The sequence below is a fragment of the Takifugu flavidus genome, chromosome 15 (assembly GCF_003711565.1).
Source record: "Takifugu flavidus isolate HTHZ2018 chromosome 15, ASM371156v2, whole genome shotgun sequence".
Lineage (NCBI taxonomy): Eukaryota > Metazoa > Chordata > Actinopteri > Tetraodontiformes > Tetraodontidae > Takifugu > Takifugu flavidus.
In genome coordinates this window covers 7,203,516-7,230,823 of record NC_079534.1, presented here as the reverse complement: position 1 = coordinate 7,230,823, position 27,308 = coordinate 7,203,516, and the positions used below count along the sequence as shown (strand labels likewise).

At 41.9% G+C, this 27,308-nt stretch overlaps 1 protein-coding gene across 2 annotated transcripts in view; it reads left to right on the top strand.

Moving 5' to 3' along the window:
- Positions 1-27,308, top strand: part of astn1 (astrotactin 1) — a 260,250-nt gene that overhangs the window by 90,283 nt on the left and 142,659 nt on the right. For both annotated transcript variants that reach the window (XM_057056562.1, XM_057056561.1), the window contains 4 exons: positions 605-689; positions 2,808-2,882; positions 9,243-9,380; positions 17,071-17,221. In XM_057056562.1, the coding sequence (XP_056912542.1) occupies positions 605-689; positions 2,808-2,882; positions 9,243-9,380; positions 17,071-17,221 (449 nt within the window). The remainder of the gene's footprint in view (positions 1-604; positions 690-2,807; positions 2,883-9,242; positions 9,381-17,070; positions 17,222-27,308) is intronic.

Genomic DNA, 27,308 nt, shown 5'->3' with positions numbered 1-27,308 from the left:
CAGCGGCGTGTAAAAGACCAAAGTGTGTGCCCTTCACTCGTCACCTTCCGAGCATAAGCTGAACATGTTGTACACGTTACTCCTGAGTGCCTCTAAACCAAAGGTGAGACCCCATCAATCACACTTGGCAAAGTCAAGGCCAAGATTTCTCCTGGGACCTGACAACAGAACAAAAACTGATGCTTGGATGTTCCGGGCTAAAAGGCTTCAGTCAACAGGGTGTCAGCACCCAGCAGTTAGCGAAGCTCCATCCCTCCGCCGTACCCACGTCCTCGCTCTGCTGCCGAGGCGTCGCCTTAGACTTAAACTTACCAAAAACTTGAGTCAAACAAATCATTTCTGCATGCCTCCACAGTGGTCCTGAGCATGAGGAACAGGGGCGCAGCTGATTTGTTCCACTCAGAATTTTGCTGTATGTGACCGCCTGTCTGATTTTAGACAAGCAATCCTCTTCTAGACTCAAAATCGAACAAAAAAGATGCAACTTGGCTAAAAAAAAGAACAAAATGTCAATAAATCAATGATAATTGCTAGGAGCTAAAGGAATTAGGGGAGTTCTGATAATAATGAACATGTGATTCAATGAGCCCGTCCTTTTGTGCAGGAGAATGTCTCTGTCTGGACGGCTACATGAAGGACCCGGTCCACAAGCACCTCTGCATCCGCAGTGAGTGGGGGCCCAATCAGGGGTGAGTCCTAATTATCACCTCATAATTATTAACATCAGCAAGAGAAACCATTTGAGTTGCTGGAGTGATGCGAAAGAAGACAATGATGTGTCAGATTAGACAATATTATATGGTTACGACATCAGTCAGTCACTGATCCTGCAGGCAAGAATTCACTCAAAGTTAACGGTCCATTTGCAAGTTATTTCTCATAACCTACATAAATGTTTAGATTCTTTTAAATGCTTCTGTTTGGCTGCGTAAAATTTAAGTAAATAATAAATAATTGACAGTATCCAAACATTTATTCCATTTACAGACCATTTGTTCGTGTCATGAAGACCAAAACATTTTGTCACATTGTTTCCATTTATGTCATTTAAAGTGCTACAGTCATATGGTCGAGGAAGCTTCATTGTGGTTTTTGAGTGAAAGGTCATTTGTTCTGTACCGAGATGTTGATGGCTCCATCTCAGCATTGAATAATGCTGCCTCAAGTCTTTGGAGCAAGTCTCCAAATCTCGCTCCAATCGGCTCATTAAAAGCTCCTTGACATTTGGCTGCTGCAGAACCACCCAGAGGTTCTGCTCTGAAAATGAAGAAGTGAAAGGATAAATGGATGGATGGGGTGAATGTGATATTGTGTGTCCCACCTCCTTCTGATGTGGGTGTCACACTAGTCTTTTTTTCTTTTTTTTTTGAAAGCCTCACATAAGCATTTACAGAAACATTTTTATTTTTACACTTTTATTTAAGTGGCCTTTTTATTGACCGGCTGTGCTGACTCAGGCCGTGCTGCTGTCAGATGTGTCGATAAATTTCCTTTTTGGGCGCAAGAGCACAACGTAAAGAGCCCCATCTGAAATGCAAGAGGCACGTTCGATAGATATATCGATATATTGTCGGAGGTAGAGGAGCGCCGGTTTGATAATCTGGTGTTCTGGACATTTTTGCGATGGGCTGAAACCTTCTGGCGCCGATGTTTTTAAGGGGAGCCTCAGCGTTCAACATCTTTTCACTCTCAGCTATTGCTAAGCCAGGTGAAGAGAAAGGGGAATATACTCCTCAACTCCAGATTTAACATCACAATGCCTCTGTTCAGGTGGAGAATGGAGTCTGGAAACTTCGGTGGGAAAAGCAGAGCTCCAGAGCACCTCCCCACAAAGTCACATTTTAGTTTGTTTGACATATTCAGCAGCCAGCGTGCGTGTCCCTGAACTCACAATGATGGGCAAACACATCGTAAAGAAAACTTTTGCTGCCTTATTTATGTTTTCTAGTGCGCAGTTCCCCAACTGGACGATTTGTAGATGTCATAGAAGTATCCTGTGAGTTTAGTTGCCGTCAGCGTTACCCTGTCTCATCACCTCGACAGGGCCTCATACGGCCAGTATTTCATTTTCGCTGAATTTCTCTAGCATCCAAAGAGGCTCAGCCAGCTGCACAGCCCTGAATCTTGTTCCCTGGCGGTTTTCTCGTGTCTCTGACGTTGTTGATGTAAATGTTTAATGACCACAGCCCATGGCTCGGAAGCGGCTCCGCTCTTTGTCACTGTTCTTTTAGCTTTCGCCGGCAACCAAGTTTTCTCTGAATGACACTGTGCCTCTGTCACTTCTCCTCACACTCTCAGTGGCCGCCTCCCGCCCCCCCCCAATCTGTCGCTCTCCATTCATCTCCATCACTCCCCCTCTCTCGCTATGTCCTCTTGGAATCTGTTGCCTCTCCTGGATGATTTCCCCCCTTTTCAGTCTCTTTGCCCACCGCCTGTCTCTCCCGTGTGAGCCTTTTTTCTTTTCCATTTTGTCTCATCATGCTACCCCCTCTTATCCCCTCCCTTGGTAATAGATATGAGCCAAAGTCACATTGCACGTCAGCTGTGGGAAAGAACATTTTTCAATCAGCGTGTTTACACACGGCGCACATTGCAATGCAGCTTGTGATTTGAGGGGGCTCTGCAAGGCTGGAATAAATTGAAGTCAGACATTGAAACATGGCTTGTGATTTTCAGGGCTTTAGATTAGGCAGGTAGGGTGCGCTGAAAAATTTAACACCTCTTTTCACTTTGATTTTTAACACACAGTTTTATTCTCTTCTGTCTTTCTTTGTCTCCTCTCTGATCTGTCTTCCTTTTCATGCCAGTCCCTGGCCTTACACCATCTTCCAGCGTGGGTTTGATCTTGTGATGGGGGAACAGCCTTCTGATCGCATTTTCAGGTAAGGAAACTTCACCAAAAACGAAAGTTACGGGGAAGTTGTGCTTCTCTGTGCTCCGAAAACATGCATTCATCATTCCTCTACTTAATGAGGAAATGTCTGTTAAAGAAAATCAGCTAGAAATGCACAAAACATTACAGTCCAGTTAATTTAAAATGAACAGTGTCTAGCAGTTGTCTAGAAATTGGTAATACAGTGGGACCTCTACTTATGAACGCATCTACATGCGAAATTTTCAGGTTACGAAACGTCTCAACGGGAAAATATTTCCTCTTGTTACAAAATAAATTTCAGGATACCTAAGGCAAAAATACGCTACCGCTGCTACTCGCAGCTCGCGGAGTTTAGCGAACGCAAACATGCTTGTAGCTACTCTGCCATTGGCTATCGCCTAGCATCTTCCTGTAATCCCATTGGCTAGGAGGGACGTCAATATGTACATGTTTGTGTGTATCCCAGCGTCTTCTTCATCTTCGGGATTTATTGTGGGTGTTTGTAAGTTTGTCCATTAGATGGCGGTGTTACCACAAGTGTTAACGTTCGTTGCTAGTAATGACGGCTAATGTAAGATTAGCCTGTAATAAAGTTCATTTTGTTCCTGGAGAAGCCTTGCACTGAATTCCTACATTTATTGTGCGGTAATCTAATTGTAACATGTATTTGTTACATGTTTTGATGCGTTTTTATGATTTATTAAAAAAATTATATCCGAATTTTTGGGGGCTTGGAACGGATTAGGGCATTTACATGGAAAATGCATCTCTACTTACGTAATTTTCAGGTTACGAAACAACTTCCGGAACCAATTAATTTCTTAAGTAGAGGTTCCACTGTAATATAAAATCCACTGATTTTTCAAGAGACTGTCCAGAAGGTCAGAACACAGTTGCTGCTATCCACCAGATGAAAATGTGAACAATTTAGAAGAGCTCTTCAGGAGAGAACTCCACAAATGTTGTGTGAACTGATCGGAGCGGGAGCCATTGTAGGTTACCACCCCGCCCTTGGAGAACACTCTAGCATCAAGCTTAAGTATACACAGATGATTGCAATCCCAAAGTGAAATAAAAGAAAAGAAAAGAAAAGAAAAGAACTGCGTAGAAGGCCTAAGAATTATGATTATTGCTGAAGAGAAACACTTCAAACACACATTTTAGTTTAGCACAGCGCTAACCACCACTGGGCTCCTCTGTGGACCGTTCTCCACTAAGCAACTGTTTCCTTGTTTGTATGAACCAAATAGTTCTTAAATCAGTATGGCAGTCCCTAGTTGTCCATTATAAAGAGGGGCTTGTTAAGTGGTTGTTAATTTGTCCTTTGTTCAGCCACATACGTCATTCGGATCACAGGGAATTATCAGTGCACACATTCCCTGAAGAGATGGTGAAAAGACTTATGAGACAAGACAAGCAACTTCCTCATAATTATCATAAAAATAATATTACCATTTACATTTAGCCTGCTGCATGATGATATAACAATACCAACTTTCATAAGTTACTATTTTGCAGTAAACAGAAGAACAACACAGCTTTGTTCTTCATCTCCTCTCATCCTAGCTTATTTTCTATGCAGCCTAAACAATTATTATAAAAACCTTCGACCTTATGAATTAAAAATGTGCATATTCTGCATTAAATAGGCAGTACACTATTTAATAGTTTTGTGCCACTTGTATCCATGCATAATTTAACAGTACCAATAATGCATTTGGTGTTGAACAGTAGGAGGTGTTTCACTTCGACATATTACATTTCTGCACCGTTTAAAGATTGATGATATTCATTGACTCACATATAAAGAATTGCTTGAAAGCCCTTATTCCACACATCTGCTGTTTACAGATTTATGACTGTGTTTTGTCTCAGGGGAAATTCTTACTGGCCCCTCTGTGTCAGGCTTCCTCATTTTGTATGCATTGTGTCCATTAGCACATATTGTCCTTCTGTTCAAGGAAGAGTCATGCAAAAAGGATAACTTTGCTCATCGGTAGAATAAATAATCTCCATCCAGCTGCTTGTCATTTTTCTGAATCACTAACACAGTGAAAACATTCATCTTTTGAAACCTAGCCAACGTGTGGACCTTAAAGGAGGGTCCATTTTTTGCTCTTACATGATGGAAAAGTAAAATAGTTCAGAAACTACTCCTGCCCCAATATTTCACATGGGAAAAAGAGTCCATACAGTAACAGAGTTGTTAGAAATGATTCTAATCTTTTTCTACAGCACAGATAAACCCTCAGCTTTGCTAGCCTCAGTCCCACATTAATGCATGTTACTGTGAATGTGTTTCACGCGCATTTGAACTGCCTTCCTGCACAAAATGATCACTTTCAACAGTATACAATAATCATCTCTTGCAGTTCCTGCAGCGGCATTTGCAGAACAGTATTCTCATTTTTATTTTTATAGAGCAGCTAAACCTCCAGGTCATGCCTCACATGCATTGAGGTTGGAAATTTAAAGAATACCTTGATTATGTGGCTCCTGGAGCAGTTAAGACATGCCCAGTCACTCTCCAACTAGCTAGAATTGGTTTCCATCTTGGCTAATAGCAAAATTTGACCATAATAGCCAGGATTCAATCAAAAAAAGCCCTCACTCTTACATATTTAATACAAAATACATCATTTAAAAAAAAAAAAAAGATCAATCAACAACACTACTTCATACCCGAATCTTCTTTTCTCCTGAAAAAAAAGTGCTTTGAGGGTTTAGTTACTCTTTATAGAGGTTTCGAGTTTTAGAGATCTTAAATTTTAGGTTCTACTCATATTATGTTAAGGGTCAATTTGACCCATTTCAGATTTTGTGTTGTCCAAAAGTGCTGGCTATCTTCTTTTTCTTCATGAAATTTGGTGACTTTTCCTCATTTAGGGTCATGAACAGGTGTGCAAAATCTGGACACGTTGGTGTCTCTTGGAATGTCTGTGCACTGTTTAGTTATGTTGATGATGTTGCGGGTCAATTTGACCCGGGCACGTTAATAGGGCAGTATGTAATGTAATGTAATGAGTACAATGCACAAAGATGCACCTCTAGAGAAGACAAGAAGCCACAAATGATCCTGGATTATAATGCCACTAAAGGAGGGGTGGACAATCTGGTCAAAGTAACAGCAACATACAGCTGCCAGCGCAAGACTGCCCATTGGCCTTTGTTGATTTTTTTTGCCACATTTTGGACAAATCTGCTTATAATGCCTATGTCATCTGGACTGAAATCAGCCAGCAATGGAATTCTAACAAATTATGCAGACTTTGGCTTTTCCTGGAAGAACTCAGCAAAGCAGTTGTCACTCCCAAGATCCAGACACAAGCCAGGCCAGCTCGATCCCCAGTAGCTGCAGCCATGATTGAAAAGGTCAAGCTCAGGTCACCCAACCAACCTCCAGTGGACACAGGTGGGAAAAGAAAGGAAAAGATGCCAGGTCTGTCCCTCCAGAGAGGACAGTAAAACAAGTACCTCTTGTGTGAAATGCAAGAATTACATCTGCAGAAGGCACACAGTGACATTCTGACCATCATGAGGAGAACAGTGAAAATGTTGAACATTGAATGTGAAAGTTAAAGTTAAAAAGAAATGTGTTCATGAAGAGGGAAAACCTTAATCCCTGTGCTTTCTTTGAGTCAAGAATGAAGACAGAAAAGAAGGGATTAGAGGAGGATGAAGAGAAAGGAAAAAGAGGATGAGGAAAAAGGAAGAATTGCATCATTTTGACCTGGGAGGATGACAGAATGGTTAAGCTAAATAGTCCTTAGATATAGTTTTAAGTTTTTAAATTAAAATCTATATTGAATATAAATTTTCTAACTGTTCCTATAATCTAATGAATATCAATTTTCTAACTGTTCCTATAATCTAAAATAAAGTAGGTCTTAGTTTAACCTGTTTTCCTGGCTCTTTTGAGGCATTTACAAAGTAGGGGTCAATTTGACCCATAACATCATCAATGTAATTTTTTTCCAAAATAATATGAGGGTTAAATTTTAGGTTCTACTACTACTTCTGCACCTAAAACTCGAAAAGAAAAACCTTGTAATCACGGCTGTGTCCCTCCTTCTCTTCAACGATCTTGAAAAATACTCTGTAACAACACATTTCAAAACTTCAGAATAAGTCAGAGGTCATGATATCCACAGTGTCCTGTCAATATGGACCCCAGGAGACTCTGCAACTTCTACAGGTGCACCAAAGATTGTTTTGGTCATCTATCATGAACAACTTACTGTGGGGGTAAAGACAGATACTCTAGTGCATTGAATAAAAATTGCAATACAGATGTAACATAAAAAGTGCTATGCTGATTTTATCCCACTAAGGAGGTCTTGAAGAGTTTTAAATTAAATATAAACTATTCTTGTACTTTGTGCAGTGTTGATCTGGAGAGGCTATTTCCCTTTTTTATCACTGTCATAATTCAAAGCAATTTTGGAATAATATGAAAGCCTTTGTGAATGGAAAAATGGGTACCACTGTTTGATTTACTGTGTTTGATGGGATTCTATATCTCATGTTTAGTGGGATGGATAATGTCGCTTACATAATGCAGCTTTTAATTATGCTCATTAAATATAATGTACATGAACCATAATTGTCTAACCTAAAACCTTGCTTTCATTGGTGAACCCTAGCAGAACAGCACCACAACAAAAAACGCTATAAAGACTCAAGCTGATAAAGACTCTATATTTGATTTTATTTTATTTGATTGTTAAAAAGATTAGCAGTGAATGCTAGAACCCCCTGGTCTGTTCAGTGTTCAAAGTAATTTTGTTATTGTGTTTGTTAGACGTCATGTTTTTAATAAACATGAGACATTTTAAGAGAGAGAGAAAGAGAGAGATAGAGAGAGATAAATATCTGCAGAAGGAACAGGAAGTATCTACATCAGGATCAGGAAGTCTATACAGAAGGAACAGGAAGTAGCTCCATAGGGACCAGGATGTCTATACAGAGGGAACAGGAAGTAGCTCCATAGGGACCAGGAAGTCTATACAGAGGGAACAGGAAGTAGATCCATAGGGTCCAGGACGTCTATACAGAGGGAACAGGAAGTATCTCCACAGGGACCAGGAAGTCTATACAGAGGGAACAGGAAGTAGCTCCATAGGGACCAGGATGTCTATACAGAGGGAACAGGAAGTAGCTCCATAGGGACCAGGAAGTCTATACAGAGGGAACAGGAAGTAGATCCATAGGGTCCAGGACGTCTATACAGAGGGAACAGGAAGTAGCTCCATAGGGACCAGGACATCTATACAGAGGGAACAGGAAGTAGCTCCACAGGGACCAGGAAGTCTATACAGAGGGAACAGGAAGTAGCTCCATAGGGACCAGGATGTCTATACAGAGGGAACAGGAAGTAGCTCCATAGGGACCAGGACGTCTATACAGAGGGAACAGGAAGTAGCTCCATAGGGACCAGGAAGTCTATACAGAGGGAACAGGAAGTAGTTCCATAGGGACCAGGACGTCTATACAGAGGGAACAGGAAGTAGCTCCATAGGGACCAGGACGTCTATACAGAGGGAACAGGAAGTCTATAAGGAGGAACAGGAGGTATGTACAGAGGGAGCCGGAAGTTTACACAGGGTGGTAAAAGCTGCCCGGTACATCCAGCAGTGCATGAATAAAGCCATTCGGATCCTAAGAGACCCTCAGCAGCCCAGTAAAGACAGGTCCAGCTTCTGCCATCTGATCGACAGGGTCACAGCATCGGGATTTGGAACAACAGCCTTAAGACGTTTTTCCCACAGACCATAAGACTGCTTCTGACCAAAGCACATTTATATATCAGAACCTGCCCATTTTTGCTTTATATTCAAACTGTTTCCTGTTTGCCAAAATTAAACTGAAGCCTGTAGTTGGTGTGACTCATGCACGGGAAGCTTTGTCAGACATAGACCAAGGTTGGTCTGCTGAACACTGAACCACACGCTGCAACGCTGCCAGTGGAAACCAACACATCCAATTATATAACATGTCTGATTAAAAAGTTGCAACTGTCTTCTGATCATCTGTTAATCTTTGCACCTTCGGCATCATTGGTATAATTCATTCCTTTTTTTCTCTCACATCAGAATCACACATCTCCAAATCAGACTTAAAGTAATCCGTCATATTTACTGTCATCTGACATCCTTTCAAAGCAGCTTTTGTTTATATTGGGGAAAATATGTTGGCAGGCAGAAATCACCACTGGACAATCTTTACAATTATTTCAAAGGCGCTGTTGGAGTTTTGCAGTCCTGTGTAAGCTTTATGTAATTGTTTCTCTGTGTTGAGTCATGGTTTCTGTCTGCTCTTGTTTTCAACTGCCCAGAGCTTAAATTTCTAACCTTCCTGTCCATCACAGATTTACGTACACCTTAGGAGAAGGAATGTGGCTACCACTGAGTAAAAGCTTTGTCATCCCCCCTGCTGAGCTCGCCATCAACCCCTCAGCCAAGTGCAAGACAGACATGACAGTGATGGAAGACGCCGTGGACGTACGGTGAGTTCGGTGACGCATCTGCTGTTTATGTCTTTATTGTGTCTGTCAAGCTGCAACTGAACCATCATTTCATTCACGTTTGCATTCTATTTCATCTGAGTTAAACTTTGGTTTATTTTATTTTGATGAAAACAGACTGATAGTGGGCGTCGTTGAGAATCTACCAACTATTAGAGCGTGTTGACTTGACTTATATTGAAGCCTAACTCTTTATGGTTTCTCTTCTACTTTCTCAGTCCTAATTTGTGTCAGTTTGAATGAGTCACCCTAGCAACATTCTGAACTATTTGGTATGAAAATATAACTTTTGTTAGCAAAAAAAAACTTCATGAGACTAAGAATCCAATATTGATGTAATTTTACTGCTCTGAGGAACACTCAAGGAACACACGGAACGAGCACTAATAACCACAGGAAATAGCACTTCCACAGAAAATGCTGGAGAACCAAGAACAAAATGTCCCAAAACAACGCACACAAGGTGCAAATAGCAGATCTATTTTAGTATGCGGCGTACTGAAGCTGAGGTGTGAGATCCATGTCTCATTTCTCAATATAAAGCAGCAGTTGGACTTCTAATGCTAAATGTTGTGGTGAGGATGCAGGAGAGGGGCTCTTCTTCTGTCTCTTCCACGACGGTCATATTTATGCTGGTGTGGCTGAAGAGGTGAACAGCGAACCACAACTTCAGAGTTTCCCAGATCCTCTTGAAGGTCTTTTTTTCTCAAACAGGGGTTCTGACTCTGAAAGTCTTCTTGGTATTCTAGACGTTCACTTGATCTCCACTGTTGCTGTTAAGAGTCTTTTCTTAGTTACATGTGAACTGAGGAAATGGGGACCTAAAACATTTTGCTATCTTCTTACAGTCTTCTCCTGCTTTGTGGGCATCAATCGTTTTAATTTTCAGAGTTTTAGACAACTGTTCAGAGGACCCATGGCTGCCGATTGTTGGGACAAGATTAGAGGAGTCTGGGTATTAATAAAGCTTTGAAATTAGCACCACATGACCTTCGCTAATGGCTCCGAACGGGCCTCGATGCTAACAGGCTAATGAAGGTCTGGTACCCTGGTCAAAGTGCGGTAATCTGAGAGCTCAGATCTCCTGAGATTCACAGGCATTCCCTTTTTTGACTATAAAGTTGTAAAAGACAAAAATAATACTCCGATATGGCTGAAAGCATTGAAAAGTTTTTGTTGTTTTAGAATTATTTTATTTTATCTTCTGCTAAAGGCGCTAACACACTGCAATGTCAACGTGTAGTATCAAGTCAACTCATATGTGAAAGTTAGAGAATCTACCTCAAATACAATTTTAGCAAAGAATATACGTTGTTAAAGTCATTATATTAAACAAAACAGCCCTGCATCCATTACACAAGTTTAGAGGCCAAACTCAGAGACCCCATGCAGCACGACTAGAGGACAAATAAGCTGATGATGCTCACCCATGAACCAAACAGGCCTCTTTTTTGGTAACTAAGAAGTCAACATACTTGTTTTGATGGAAATTTGATAGTATGACGTTTACTGCTTTTCTTATTAAAACTGCTGTCTTCCAAAGATCATTGGATGCAAATTCTGCAGGCCAGAATGTCAGATATTCTGGCCCTCATAGCTTCTTATATTTGGACAAATATATTTGGATCCAATATATTTGTTTCAATGAGTACAAGCAACAGCATTAGCAAATATAAATGCTACTTTGAAACAAGTGAAACGCTCGGGGATGATTTGCTTCCTGCTAGTTTCCTGCTGTCAGATCTTACTGAGCTCCAAATTTTTCTCTGTATCTAATTGGGTTCAAATGCTAAAGTGTACTCTCCCAACTTCCATCCTTCATTGTGAATCATAGGCATAAACATAGCATACATTATGAAAAACAAGGTAGTTTTTTATTGTTATTTATTGATTAGAAAGATTAGTCTCGATGTGTTAGCATAGCTTTGTTAGAACAGCTATCACCATTTCTGAGTACACTCAGTTCATTTAAACAGTTCATTTTCCCCAGTTGAGCTTTAAGTTGAGCTATAATTGGTGGCTGTGCTAACAAGCAGAAGTGAGGACTGCTGCCAGAGATGACTTCCTGTCCTGTTTTGCCTCTTAGGCGATACACAGGCTGGTCTTATTTATTGATGAAGGTGGCTGGGTTCACAGCGCAAAGAAGTCGCTGCAAAGGCTATCCTGGCAGCAATCACTACCTCACTCAAACTGTGAGTTTGGTGCACAGAAACATAATTAGGCTCAGCACAACAACACGGGTTTTGCAAAAACACCAGTCAGTCCAGATCTCAAAAACACATTTCAGCTTGTTCCAACATTTCCAGAATTTTGTTCTTCCTCCAAATTATTTAAAATAGATTATGTCTGATGGCATTTTTATTTTAAATATGTAAATGTTTGTGACCCCCACTACATGCAAACATGTTCAAAGGGTTCATTAAATATGTTAATCAAGATATTTTAAAAAAGAAAGAAAGTTTAGAGATATGGCACAAAACTTAGCTCTATCCTGGTGCACTTGGATGTCCTACAGTTAGCCCCAGCTGCTACATGTCCTATCTTCTCTCAACCTTGTCAAGGACAGACCTGCACACATTTAACCAGCTCAGCTCAGTGGTCAGCAGCATTCTGAAGGATCAGACTAGCTAACGTGACAGCCCGTGAGCCCATGGTATTATGTCCCATCTGTTTAGACAGGACTTGTTTAAGTAAAGACTTCTTGTAATTAGTCCTGAGAGTCATCAGTTAATGTATGCTGGAGCAGGGCCTGTCAACTCATCAGTGTACACAACCCTCATTTGGTTATTAGCCCTGTGATAAATGATGTCAGCTAAACTTTTTCTTCCTCAAATTTTCCCCTTTTTTTGTTCTCACCATTTGTAGAGGTTTTTTTTTGAGCTATGAAGTAATCCTTCTGCGGGTATATTTAAAAATCTAAAACATTCTGATGACAAAACCTATCTGGCACAATATTTCAATTAACTCTGACGGCTGTGGCCCTATTAATCCATTAGTGGTTGGCAGAATTGTTGTCCGACAAGCAAATGTTGCCACAAGAATTAGATGTTTGTCTTCTGTTGTCACCATTGCAAATAAAAACAAGATTCAAATGCAGTAACTGCACAGATTCCACATTCTCTTTCTCTCTTGCCCCGTTCTTCTTCACATGAACACACAGACCCTGCTAGCAGCTACATTGACACATCCCTCTGCCTGTTTTCCCAAGTCGTCCGTGTGTTTTCTCATCAGAATGTCTGTCTGAATGCAGATATAAGCAGCTAGACCATAAAACAGTTTGCAGCTTTAAAATCGAAAGACGCTGTGGCATATAGGCATGCCTGATATGAGCTTCGAAAATCCAGGATCAACACCCAGAGACTTGAGAGCTGCTATAGGGAAAACACCACCAGAAACACGTGGCAGCGAATCAAGTCAACCAGAAACTACAGAAAGGATTTAAACACAACTGTGGTCCAGGAGACCTTTCTGGACAAGCTCACGAGTTTTTATACACATTTGACCAATACAACGGAGATGTCCTCTTAAAGCCCCCATCAGGCTGTACTCCAGCTGCCATGCACAGGTTCTCAGGTCACTTCAATCTAAAGATTGAAGATCTATAGATCAGAAGGTCACTTCAATCACTTCAATATTGGACCGTTTGAGCACGTATGCACATAGGCATGTTCCTGAACTAAAGCTCCATCTTTAATAGGAACGGGCTGAGGGAGCTGACCGCTAAACTGACAGACCTGTAAAAAAATGGATCCTGGATAGCTGGTGACGGGGGCGGGAAGGTCGGTCTCTTCTGAGCCTGCAGTAATCACAGGAACGTCTACAGGGATGTCCAGCTCACATTAACCACTAGTGTGCCTCAACCTAAGACCAGAACGGTGTGGTCATGTGCACACCTGACTGTCCTTAGAGAGGATTAGGAGTCACTGTAAAGGGACAGGGATCTGCTCTTCTATAGAGCGGCCTGACAGCTGTGAGTCATCCTGAAAAACAGCAGAGTAATAGAGAAAAGAGCACAGCAGCACCTGAACAAAGCCAGTTTTAAACAGCGGCCCTTCAGCCAAGCCTACAGAGGGCTGGCTGAGGGTCCTCCTCACCGGCGATATCACAGAGTGGAGTGGCAACACCACCGCGGCTAAGAGGAAGACGCTACAGTGACTCATTAAACTGAGAGCCCTGAGAGAGAGACAGTCCCCCCCCCCCACCTCTCACAATGCTGGTGGAAAGAACTGAGCATCCTAAGGGGACAAACATCATCCAGCGGTGCCCTGTTGGAGTGGGTGGACTCAGGTTACGCAGCTATTCACCGCAGGCCTGTTAGCATTGGCATTCACCAGACCTGCTTTTCCAGCAGTGGGTGTCAGACTCATCCCAGAGCCCCTTCCCACTAACCAGTAGAACGTGTCCTGTTTATCCTGCACTCATGTTTATTCTGTACCTTCGCCTGCTGCTGTAATGACATAAATGCATCCGCCGTGGGACAAATAAAGGATATTTTATCATTGTTTAATAAACTGTCTGAGCTATGCACCAAAAATTCCCATAGACTTGTTCTTACTCACCTAGATGGAGGATGATTCTGTTTTATTCTATGCTATTCCAGGCACAGTAGACACAGGCTATGAAAGGAGGTTGAGTTTGTAGAGATCCCTGCTGACCACCTGTATTTCTAAAGGAAATAAAGATTTAAAAAATGAATAAATAACATAACGCGGGCGCTCTGTTTTTCAGAACAGAATATGGAAATTGAGTTGCATTTGAACCCTCTCCTTCCCTCTTGTCAGCAGGAGAGTTTGTTCGATAACTGAGTACAGACACGGCGGCAACGTCTTCCCCGCGTTTTCATTTCCGCGTTGCGTCGCAGCATTTTGTTTTCATTGCCAGCGTTCTTTACGTTGCTGCAGAGGCTTCTGGTTTCTCTCTGATATTTGATGTGACAAGCTCTTTCTACAGCGTTTCCTCGGGGGACCATGAGAAAACACTGCTGGGAGCTTCTCGGAGCTGTTGATTTCGCCTTGTGTTTAGGTTTTTCCGCATTTGATAAATGCTCCTCGCTCCGTTTCGCTCGCCGGCTGATGGGCAAATATGAGTTAACGTTGTTCTGGTGGGCTGGTTCCATAGCACATGTGAATGGATGAAGCACAAGCTTAATGACACCTTTATGGCAAAAGGTTGGTGTTCAGATGAGTGATTCTGGGGTTTCTCACCTTGTAATTGTTGTTCTGTTCTTATTAATAATGTACATAATTGACACTTGTGTCAAAAAGACAGCTGGCAGGAAACATGTGAAGTGCGGTGCTCTTAAGTTGGGTTTGACGGACCGGTGACAGGATGACAGATGCACTCACGCCATCATTCTCATGACATTTGACAGCCTCTTGGTAAACAAATCAATCCACACTCAATCAGCCCCACAAGTGAATATCAGACTAACGGAACATTTTTGTTGACAAACTGAAATGTTCCATCGACATTGGGTTTTAAACCCTGCACTTACAGTCGAAGCCTAAAGTTTTGTTGGGTTTTTGTTGATTTAAACACCTGCCCTCTCTAGCTCAGGTCAGAAGGGAACATTCTCTCCAGAGATGTTTCGAACCTTCGTTTCAGCCGGACTGTCTTCTTCAGATCTGTGCCCAGACACAATCACGTCTCTGCACGCTGGAGGAAGTTCTTTAGACCTCCTGGCTTGGTCTTTAAATAGACAGTCAAGTATAAGACACAGGTGATCAAAAGAAATGGAACGTCCCCAGATTTAAGTGTCAGGAGAACCTGAATACTTGGGAAGGGATCTTTATTATCATGACACAATGAAAATGTTAATTTTGAATCTTGAATGAAATATTCAGAGGAAGAGGAAGCTGAAATCACTGCCTGAAATGGAAATGCGCTCAATCTTCTCTGTGGTTGAGTCCTCACTGACAAAAGAAAAAAAAATGAAAGAAAGCATCTGCGTTGCTACCTGTCGGCGCCTCAGGCAAGGACACCCCTACACTCACCCAGGAGGTCCTTTTACACTTGTATCTCATCACTAGATAAATTAAGTATTTATAGAGATTTTTTTTTTTTTTTTTTTGGGTTGGGGGGGGGGGGGGGGGGGGTTAAAAAAATACCTTCCAGGAAGTTTAAAATCTAAGTGGAAGATAAGCACTACAGCAAGGATATACCATGCTCGTATCATTTTATTGCTGAACTTCATAATAATTTAACTTGAATTTAACTGTGTTGTTCAGTATTTATGGAATCATTCATTAACTCACAGTCAAAACCAACCTGCATTTCTTTTTGTGTGTGTACACAGTATAAACTATGCAATATATCAGCCTGAAAATGCTGCCTTTTGTCAAAGGACTAAGTGATTTTTGGATCCCTGTAAAATAAAAAGAAGCGTAAGAAGAAAGCATCAATAAAGAAAATAAAGTTGATTTCTTCCATCCCAGAAAACAGAAGATTTATTAACCTGATGCATCTTCTGGTGCTTTAGGTTGGTTTTAGTGAATCTACCTCCTACTTGTACAGATATTTTCTTTACTCAACTGATAAAATGTACCTTTTAATAAGAGTAGTGGATTTTAATTTCCTCCTGCAACTTCATCTTTAGTGAATTTTGTGTCATCTGCTTTACAGAATATTTCTAGATTCGACAGAGTTCATGGTGCTGTCAAGCACCGGCCTCGAATAGACTGCAGATCTTTTCAATCTTTTATAAGAGCCTCCGAACGCATTAAAAAATGTCGGCTTTCATGGTTCATAATTAAGTGTTTACAATGTTGAAATGATCAGATCATCAGCCATGATTAGATGTATATTGATTAAAATTGATAATCCCAACAATCCAACATTTAGGCTGGCTGTGCAGCCGTCATCTTGATGGTTGAACTAATAATAGAAAATGGTTTAGAAGATAACATCAAGTTGGAAAAAAAAAAAAACCTTGTCCCCTCTCTCAAGCTAAACAAGAGAAAATGACATTTCTTTTTCTGTGTAATTGAGATTCGGAGGACGCCTGCTGCAGTCTCTACTTTGTTCTCCATTTGCAGCCTTTTCAAATGCTGTTGTCCTTCTGTTGCGTGGAACGCTCACTGGCCTTCAAAGAGGTTTGAAAATAGGCAGACTGCTCATCGCTAGGTTGATAACAGTGCACGGAACATTTTAGCTGTAGACCGTGACACCGCAAAAAAGTTTGCAGAGAAAACATCTTTTTGACGGCACTGCTCACTTCCAAAACAACTTGTGGCTCAAATTTCCAGTCAGATCAAAGTCATAAATGGCTTCCCATGCAGAGCTCTGCGTCTTTTGACAAGATGAGCTATAACCTGATGAAACATAGATGGCTTAATCAGATTTCAGAAAAAGGAGAATTAGATTTTGTATCATGATCATTATTCTGAACTTTACCAGCATTAAACAGGTAAGCCAGTGGATATTGATGGCCCCGCCTTCTTTGAATGTTTTCTTCACAGGTCAGACTGGTTTCAGTCATAGGTGAGACTTTCAGCAGTCATAACATGGATGCATATTGGTGTGATCACTTTATTTCTAATTAGATTTGTTGGTTGTCTAATTGGATCTATCTTCACTTTGCAGAATCCACATGTAAGCAAACCTCCACCACTGCTTTCCACAGAACCACGCAGCCTCGTAACTGAGTTCCTTTTCCCGTTTGTTTCTTCAACAGAGAAGAGCTGATGATCAGTTCATCCTTTGATTCTCTGGAGGTTCTCCTGGACTCCTTCGGGCCTGTCAGAGACTGCACCAAAGACAACGGAGGCTGTAGCCGCAACTTTCGCTGCATAGCTGACCGAAAGCTGGACTCCACTGGATGTGTGGTGAGTCATGTGGTGTGGGGTGATGCTGAGTGCAAGGCAGCAGCGCCGGTATGTGACAGCAATAGAACACCCAAATGATGCACACATGCACTAAACCTCTGCTTTTCAGCTGTAGAAGCAATGAAATGGCACTTTTTGATTGCATTCCACAAAGATCCAAAAAGGCTAAATCCACTTTTGCTGCCCAGCAGCCACCAGAATGTTAGCTGACCCCCCAATGGAGACATTTATAGTTTGCGGCTCTTCATAAGGACTGTAATGGAGCTATAAGTATGATATTAAAGTGCTCCAGAAGCACAACTCAAACATTAGAAATACTCTGAAGAACAGTGTTCTTGTAGAAGTGACAGTCTGCAGAACTCCCCCCTTCAGGGATGTATTATTTAATGCCTGCTCAAATGTGTCTTAAGTGCTGGATGCTGCGTGAATGCCGAGTCCATCAAGGTTGAAGTCCTCCTATTTGCATGAATATTCCTCAATAAAGACATCACGGTGGTCACGGTGACTCACATCAAGGATGGGGACGAGTGTGATCTGCACTCGGCGATGTCTAAGCAGACAGCTTGACTTTGCCTGTTGACTCACGCGCCTGTTCGGCTGACAACACATTTATTACCTCCAGGTGGTGCTTAGTAACCAGGAAATGCATCAGGCACATTTGCTTGCTTCGCCGTCTGCTCACAGATCAGTAATGCCATTCTTGATATTTTGACAAATCCCCGTACCGTCTGCTAATGTTTTGCTTTCCCTAACACCCACCCTCTACACACACACACACACACACACACACACACACACACCATTCCTTTCTCAAATGCCCACTCTCCTACTTTCCCCCAACACTTTAATTGCTTTTCAAGTAGGCCTACTTTCATGAACTTGAGTTGAGGCTTTCAGGCACACTCACAAGATAGAATTTATGCAATCCAATGTGCTTCATCTTATCTCTCATAATGCTTCTCAAGGAAAAGGCGGCAGCTAGAGAGACATTTTGAACGAAGGAATGTTCCCTTTAGAGATTAGTGTATCCTTTTATCACAAGACTACTATATAGGTGGCAGAAAGTCTTTTTAATCAGATTTCAGTCATATTTTACATCTTTTATCAGTGCCCCCAGTGTTATTCAATCTGTTTACCACATCCTGGCTGTAGATACAAGGAATACAGCATCAGCATATATAAAATTCATTCTTTATCCCCACTGTTTCGACATTTGGTGTCTGTTTTGTAAAGCATCACAGATGAAAACTGTTTCAACAGGATTTCGAATGCAGCCACTGTTTTGACCGTGGCCTCGATGAGGGGTTATTTTCAAGACTTGTTTCTAAAATGAAATAAAGCGGAGGGATTGTAGGTCATCGAGATCAGGGGAGCCTTGTTGAAGGCAGGAGGTGATGAACAGCTGCAGCCTTCCTCCAGCGAGTAGAAGCCATGGGTCTGGAACTGTCTCTGAGGTAGCAGTAGACACAACCACCCACCTGAGGTTCTCGCTGAGCCACAACAGCATGTGTTGGTCTGCATGGGGCTCAACAAGCTTACATCAATTTGGTTGATTATAAGATGGTATTCGAGCAGTGATGTGGTTATTGCGACTGGGACTGGTGTCAACGTTGGGTGGTTTTCGGTTTGGATTTTTTCTTTTAGACGATGAAAATTTATATCCTAAAATAAATCAGAAAATTGTATGATTGCCTTTATTTCCATCACCTCGGTGATGTCATCGTGCGTGGTTTGGACTATTTCTCTATTTCAGGAACTATTTTCCCTGAAAATACTGTTGGAAATCTTGTTATTTTCTTAAGAGAGCTGCAAATGTATTGTCAAATACATTGAAAGGGTCCAAAAAGCCTGAGCTCTTGCTGCCTTGTCCTGTTTCCCTATCAGCAGACACGTTCTGTGGCATTGCACTGCTGTAACCCATCAGTGCCACAAATGTGAAAAAAGTGTTCGGGTCCAGGGTTCTGGGTTGTTTTTTTTCTGCAGGGGGCGTGGTAGAGCCACGCTCCTGCCACAGACTGACGCACCGCAGTCTATCTGTAATCTAGCCGCCTATTTAAGTAAATGGACTCCTGCCATTTTGTGTTTGTTGAATAAAACCTAGTTTTTGGCTTTTCATCACTGCGTTCTTGCCTGCTTTCGGGTCCTGTTAAAACCCAGACTGTAACAAAAAGTGTCAAACTGTGAAAAAGGATTGGAGCTAATAGCATTCTGTTCATCCACTATCTGCAAACATGGTTATGCACAATTCTCTCTGTCTCAGAGCTCATCTTATATCAGTTATACTTGGGCGGGTTTCGTGTTTTGGATTAAAATTAGTCAATGATTGCCTGAAGTCTGGAGCCCTGGACACCAAATGCAGCATTTTCTACTCGATTGTACGGTTTTGTCCACGCGCCCCTGCAGCTGACTTCAGTTACTTCCTGTCTGTTGAACTCTCTGCTTTGCTTTTATTCAGGAAATAAAAAAGTTTCAATATTGAGGTTCAGATGAGAGATTTTATTTTCATGCTGTTGCAGAACCAACGCAGGGTTTCACATTCTTCCATATAGACGAATGCATTCATGACTGATATCTACCTGGTAGGGAAGGAAACCCTGCTGGACTGTGCCCCCTCCAAGGACTGGGTTGCTATTCCTGGTCTAGTTTATTGTGCTCCCACAATACTCTTAATTAGGAGATAGCATGCATAATTCAGGTTTAGTAATCTGCACATTCAAACTCAACCTTGGATAACACCACAGCCATGTCAATGCACATCAACCCTGCCTACATTCCTTTTTGTTTCTGGTTAAATAAACAGAGATTTTTAGCAACACGTTGAAACAAGCTAAAACAGCCCCGCTTAAATCGCCGTTGTGTTTCTCCACTTTTCCTCAATCTTTGCAGTTTTTGTGGCTGGCAGTGCTGTCTGCCCGTACTGTGGTTGCTTCCTTTCTTTCACCGACTGAAGTTGAGACCGAGCCACAGGCGCAGCTTCATTTTCAGGTGCTAGATTTGCTAACTGCTGTTGTTCGCTATGTACTGATATTCAAGGTCTTCACCACCAACAGTTCAGTTTGAGGTGCCCCCCCATCACCCTGAAAGCCACATTGGGTGACTGGTTCTGTTGTGAGCTCAGACGACTGTGCTGACCAACACCATTTGATTTAGTTACATTTTCAGTTGGAACTAAGCTATGATTACTTTTCTGGTAATCTGTTTTTCTCTGTGTCGGTGATAAGGTAACGTAGTGGTGACTAACTGCTTTCAAACTCCTGGATCTACTGCAGCAGACAGACAGGAAGAGAGATTGGCCGCTTTGACTAAAGCAAGTCATTTCTTCATCAGGTTTAAGTCAAACTCCTCTGTTTAGGCATCATATTTGCTCATTCTTGGTATTGAGTGCTGATATGCATAATAATGTCCAGTCCAGCTTGTCGTTGATCCATCATGACGACCCTCACAAATTACCATGGATTTACTTATTTTTCCTTTTTAGTTGCCCAGGATTTTAGTTTGTTTGTCCTTTGAACTTGCATAAATAAGTGAAGTTGGAAACCCTCTAAATTCAAACTAAAAAAGTGGACCATAAAAGAGATGATTATATATATATATATATATATATATATTTTATTTTTTATTTTTTATTTTCTCTTTCCTACACAGAGTCAACGTCTCCGTCCTGTGGGGGTAATGAAGTACTCTTCCAGTAATCTCCATTCACACCCAACAAGTGTCATAGAGTGTTCACACAGAGAGTTGACCCCCCCCAGTGCCCCCATTGAACGATTACCCCCCATCTCAGCTGTCCAAAGGGCACTGCCCAAACCTTGGATTGCGCGTCGGTGAACCTTTAGACAGAGAGAGCTGTACAGATGTTGGATTTCAGGAGTTGCAGCAATGTTACAGCTGGTTTGACTGATGATGATGACACAATAGCCAGTATCTGTAGGCGCCCAGAGCCCACAGTTCGCAGATTTTTAATCCAAGACTTTGAAGATGGTTTCACCGACACCACATTCCGATTTTCCTGCACTTCCCTGATGCGGAAAACCACAAGACGGGTCCACGTCTTGTAGTTTTAAATCCCCCCTTTATATTTCATTTGTATGGTTCAGTATTCCTTAACATCTTGAACAAACCCTCTTCATTATGCAGTTTGTTGTCAAAGTACCATGAAAAGAATCAAATTGAATCTTAGAGAAATTAGTCACACTTTGAACCAAAAGAAGTCCTGAAAGATTTCTTGCAAGTACCTTTGTATTCCATGAATCATTTATTATATTTGCATTCCTTAAGCATGTTGATGAATACAAGACTGTTTCTGTGCACCGTAAGAGCGGTTGCACTGATGCACCATTCGTTATTTCTGTCATTTGTGGATCTTTACTCTTATAACGCATGAAAGTGATCAGAGTAGCAGCATGAAAAACACAACTCAGGATGTAAAATGTTGATGTTTGCAGCCTCCTGAGTACAAACCACAGAAAATAAAAACTGAGGGCTTCAGCTCTTCTCCAGGATCTTTTTTTAGGGAATAAAAAAAATGTATTTAACTGTAAATTTAATCAGAAAATACTGCTGAGGACTAATGTTTGTACCTGTGTTGTATAGCTTTAATAGTGAGATACAACTACCGTTAATAGTATGTAAAAATAACTTATTTAATGGAACGGAATATTTAATGGCATTATTAGCATTTTCTCTGGTGGAGTTTGTGTTTCTACTTGACTCTTAGCTGATCTCAGACCTGCCCGCCTCTGAGCTTTGAGTTTATGTCGAAGGTGCACAGACGCTGCTGTTGCCTTCAGCAAATCCAATTGCGATCACGCACAGAAAGTAAACATACGCTCAATGAAAGAGGCAGCAGTAACGAGCCGCGCTCGCTAATCTCTGTAAATCTGGCCCCTAACATGCACACTTTCCCATTACAAAAGTGACAGATATGAGAAGAGGCAGGTGTGTAAACAGACAACTCCCCTTTTTCAGCATCTCTAAATGGTCTCAACAGGTTGCATATTAGCGCTCGTGTTTCTGCCAACATATGCCCAGAAATTCTGGCTTCAATAACAGGTTTGCAGAGATGTTTATTAACAAAAACAAAGTTCTTTACCAACCCTGCTGCTAAGCGCCAAACACAGAGGAATCTCTCACTCTTCCCCCTCTTCTTTACCAGAACCTTTTGCTTCTGCTACCAGCGATGCCAAGCTGTCCTTCTGTAGGACGTACCGTCTGCATGTTCTCCTCTCTGTGTGTGTGGGATACACGTGCACGTGTCGTGGGACTCAACATGAGCTCAGTGGTGTTAAAGAAGTAATTCTATGTTTTAGTCAGCTAAGCCGTTCCTCTGAAGTTGTAAGTATAGCTTGTTCCACGTTGTGCATTGATCGCTACACTGCTGGAATGGAAGCATGGTGATTATGCTGATTATCTAACAGGCAGTTCTGGCACCGTTGCCAGAGATGTAAACTATGGATCCCAGGCCTGTCCATCATCCAGCAGCACTGCTCCCGGCTGCCAGGGCAGATATTACTGTGTGGTTATGTAATCATCCTGTGACACTGGGGCTCTGAAATGTACCTCTCATGTGTCTAATCAAGGTGTTAAACCGAGTGAGCTCCAGCACTCCGATTCCACCCGGGTCAATGATCAGATTTCGGAGTCGGCGCTGCCAGAAGCCTTCCCGTCTGCTTTTAATGCTGATTTTGTGGCGAGCTCACTCGCGCCGCTGCTCTGCACTGACCCACCTCTTCTCTTTTACTGAGATGTTGCCCTGCTGGGGGCAAAGCAATGCAAAGGCCCTTTGGAAGTGGGAGTGTAATAACGCGAGAATGACTGTGAGGTTAATTAGTTTTCCTTCTCACTTACTGTAGCTTTAGCTTAAAAACAGTGGGAAACAACAGAGAAGAGTGCTTAATGACATGAGCAGCCCTCTAAACAGCTGATGTCATGGGATGTGATGTATCTACCGGTACTATTTGTCCTGTTAAAAGAGTTAAACACGCACAGAAGAAAATGCATTTTAATCACGTTTGGTATTTTTAATCATTATTTTGATTCCATTTGTTCCCCGAAAAAAGACTGGCTGCTTCTCACAAGCCACCCACAGGGGTTCATTTTCCTAATGGGACCAAGGAGAAAGCAAAACATGTCGTAGACTCTCGAGATTTTCAGGCTTCTTATTTCAATGTGACGGTCTTTCAGAGCCAAGCCTCTGCTGGTTTGGGCTGCCTGATGTGAGCATTTTGCCAGTGAGCGCAAGTCAAGATGACTTGATGGAAACTGTTTGTGATTCTTTACAAATCGCATTTTAGCACTTGCTGGATTTCTGTGCTGCCTTTTGTGCTATTTTTGCAATACTACACTTGCATACTTGATATTTCTTGGATAACCGATTAAAAACAACCAGTAAGAATAGTTTTCATTAATAAAACAAGGTGTCATGTTCACTGTAGGGGGCCCAGTAACATCTGACATCAGGAAAAGACGAAAGGCAAAGCAGAAGCAGCATCGGGGTGTGTCTAGGTGAGACGGATGCAGCTTGTAAAACATGTTCCACAAATACCTCGAGAGGAAGTTTTAACACAACTAACCTTATTAGACTCCTGAAAATCCATTATGTGCAATGACTCACTGATTAAATAGGGTTAAAAAAAAAGAATATGAAAACCTGGTGTTGGTTTTATGTGTTGGACTTTATCAGAATCTTTTCATCCAAAATCGGTATCTGTAGGTTATTAATATCAACATAAAAATAAATCCCAATTGTGAATCCCTGTTGTGACATTGTGAGCTGACTGTGCCTGAAAAAATAAGTAAGACTCTCAAACCGAAATAGAACAGTTTAGATTAAGGAAATATGACGGTCATCAGGAAATCTGGGGCTAGCTACAATTTGGCTTCAGTTTGAGGGGTAGAACTAGTTTATCCAGTCTCTTGATACAGTTCAATGATATTTATTTATCTATTGTTAGGCTAAAGAATAAGAGTTAGCATATGGATTTTATCAGCACAGCACTGTATAACTGCTCATTACCTCTGCGTCACCACAAATTAAAATCCATTTTCTTCATACTTTTTGTAGCTTTTTGATACTCCTTTTCCCATATCACTGAATATGTTTTATGCATATATAAAAAACCTCTTCCTCTCCCACATGGGCAGTGGCTCCTTCAGACTCGGGTCCTCTACCAGAGGCCTGGGAGTCTGAGGGTTCTGTGCAGGATCTTAGCTGTTCCTAGGACTGCGCTCTTCTGGACAGAGATCTCTGATGTGGTTCCTGGTATCTGTTGGAGCCATCTACTCAGGTTGGGTGTTACTACCCCTAGTATCCCGATCACCACTGGGACCACTGTTGCCTTCATGCCCCACGTTCTCTCTATCTCCTCCTTCAGCCCTTGGTACTTCTCCAGCTTCTCGTGTTCTTCCTGATGTTGCTATCACTCGGGATTGCTACATCTATCACCACCACTGTCTTCCGGTGTTTATCCACCACCACTATGTCAGGCTGGTTGGCCACCACCATCTTGTCAGCCTGGATCTGGAAGTCTCACAGGATCTTGGCCTGCTTGTTCTCCTGCACTTTTGGGGGTGTCTCCCACCTGGACCCTGGGACCTGTCGTCGAAATCCTCAGAATGGTACTCAGACAGGCGCACGAACAAAGTTCACCACAAGTTGAGACCAGACTTCAAAGACTTTTCACCTGGCCAGGGGGAGCCGCCCTCCGATCAGACACACACTCTGCCGCGCTGTCCCAGAGACTCTCTTCCTCCTTCGGGGGCGAGGTCATGCTCGCTGAGTCACATTGCTCATGTTTTGACTACACATTTTTTACCATGGTACCATATCACACATGTCCAAGGCCATGTGGATGCAGAGGCTTCTTTGACTCCCTTGGAGCGGTTCCCAGCATACTCAGAGGCGCCCAGGCGTGGTTAGCCTAACCAAAGCAGATATTACACATTCTTGTTTTGTCTTCCTTCTTACTAAACATGCCTACACACAGACCCGTTCCCACACTCCACTTTCCCACTTTTTAATCCTTCTCGTATTACCTACGAAACTACTCTACTTTTATTAAACTAGCAATAACATAAAATGCAATTTGCGATATTTTACAACAGACCTCCAGCCCATACTCAGTGCAGATGTTCCTGTACACTATGCCAGCCACCTGGTTATGCCGCTCCATGTATTCCTTGCCTGCCAACATCTTGCACCCTGCTGTGATATGCTGGGCTGTCTCAGGGGCATCTCCACACAGCCTGCACCTGGGGTAGGCATTTTTAAACAGCCCTGACGATCCCATGTGGTGTTTCATTGTCCCTACTTTGTAGTTCCAGTTCAACACTTCAAATAAACATCCTTTATGAAAGTCTGATATGACACCAAAACAGTTATGGCCCTGTTGGCTACCATGTCACATTCTTAACAAATCTCTGCAATAACAAATGACTCTCTTATTTTGTTTTGTTTTATTCTGGGGACTGACACAGTGCATGCTGTAGGCTCCAGCAGTCCTCACCATTTTGTGTTGTTAGAGTTTCCCTGAGGCAACAAAAAACAATCTTAAGATCACATCTTGGGTCAATGTTGAGAGGAGTCAATATCTGGCTGAGATATAGCTACACCTCAGCCCTACAGAGCACATTAGATTGTCAATACTCATGCTTTCCTCCCCTTGGGTCATTGGATTTATGTGGTCTGCATTTAAACTCATCAGGGTTGGAAGAGCATCTTCTGAAGATCCCGCACTCCGAAGATTCATATTTTCACAGTACGTGAGCCTGCAAGTGCCTTTGAAGCAGATAAAACTCCATTAATATTGAATTCGGTTGAAATGCAAAGTTAACAAAAAAGCGCTGGAACAGATGAAAACCAAAGGCTGCAGAACTTATTGAACAGTTTTGGTTTTTGCAGGAACATATGCAGCATGCATAGCGTAACATTGCATAAAAAAGGCTGAAATCATTATAGGTCTTCCAAATCCCAGGCGCTGCACAAGCAAAACAGCAGCTGCAGAACCCTCCGCAGAGCATTTGTGGTTCGCTGCAGACAAAAGGAGGAAATCAACAATTCACGCTTAAAAAACATGTCACCTTCTGGAGGAAAGAGGACCTGCATAGTAATACAATTGCAATGCAACTCAGCTGCAGCTATCACATTAGCACTTGGCTGTCATTAATCAAATTAGATAAATTAATGTGGAATCAAGAAGTGGCACAACTGTCCAGTTCAATAGTTTCTTTTTTAATGAGTTTTTTTTTTTTTTTCTGATTGCATGCTGTTCAACATAAAGAACAGTCACAGAAGAAAGCTATCAGGACTGTTCTCTCTCCTGGATGTATGTAAGTATTCTACGTTGACATTTCTCGCTCTGTGGTGGTCAATCTTTCTGTAAAACAGCCCCCAAATTACTTTTAATGGTAGAGGGTCGAGCTAACGTCCAGTGAGAACGTATGTGAATGGCAACATTTGATCTGCTCACCAGTTAAAATGACACACTGGTGCTGCCTCAGCATACATAGTAACCGACACTTGATACTTGCTGTTACTTTATTATTTCCCACATGAACAGAAAAGAGGAAAATGAAGTGACTGGACATCTGTCATTTTTCTCTAGCAGGTTTTTTTTTTGGACTCGGCAGATGGTTTTTCTGATTTATTGGAACTATTTTAAAGTCTGTCTGGTCATCAGGAATGAATCTGACCTGCTGTGCTGACTTTCTCTGTAATCTTTGTTCACTTTTCCTTTCCTTTTTTGCCACGGTGGCACCCCAGTGTTGTTCTGTGTTTAATGTGCCCCCCCCTCCCCCCTTCATCCTGCATTTAACTTCAGAACCTCAGATAACCCTGTTTAAAGCTGCCCACGGACCAAAGGATGCTGGGGGAGCAGCAGAGACATGTGTTCCTAGCTCATTAGTTCAAGGAACATTTTGTACAGGCTGTAGCTGGAACCCCAGACTGTAAACGTGCTTTTTCCATTTTTCCCAGAATTATTTTTTTTAATTTTTTTTTACAGATTTTGACTTTAGAATTGACGTCCGAATTTCTATTTCTCAGGTCTCTTATTGTCTCTGGAAAAATTATCATTACCTTGGCAATTGT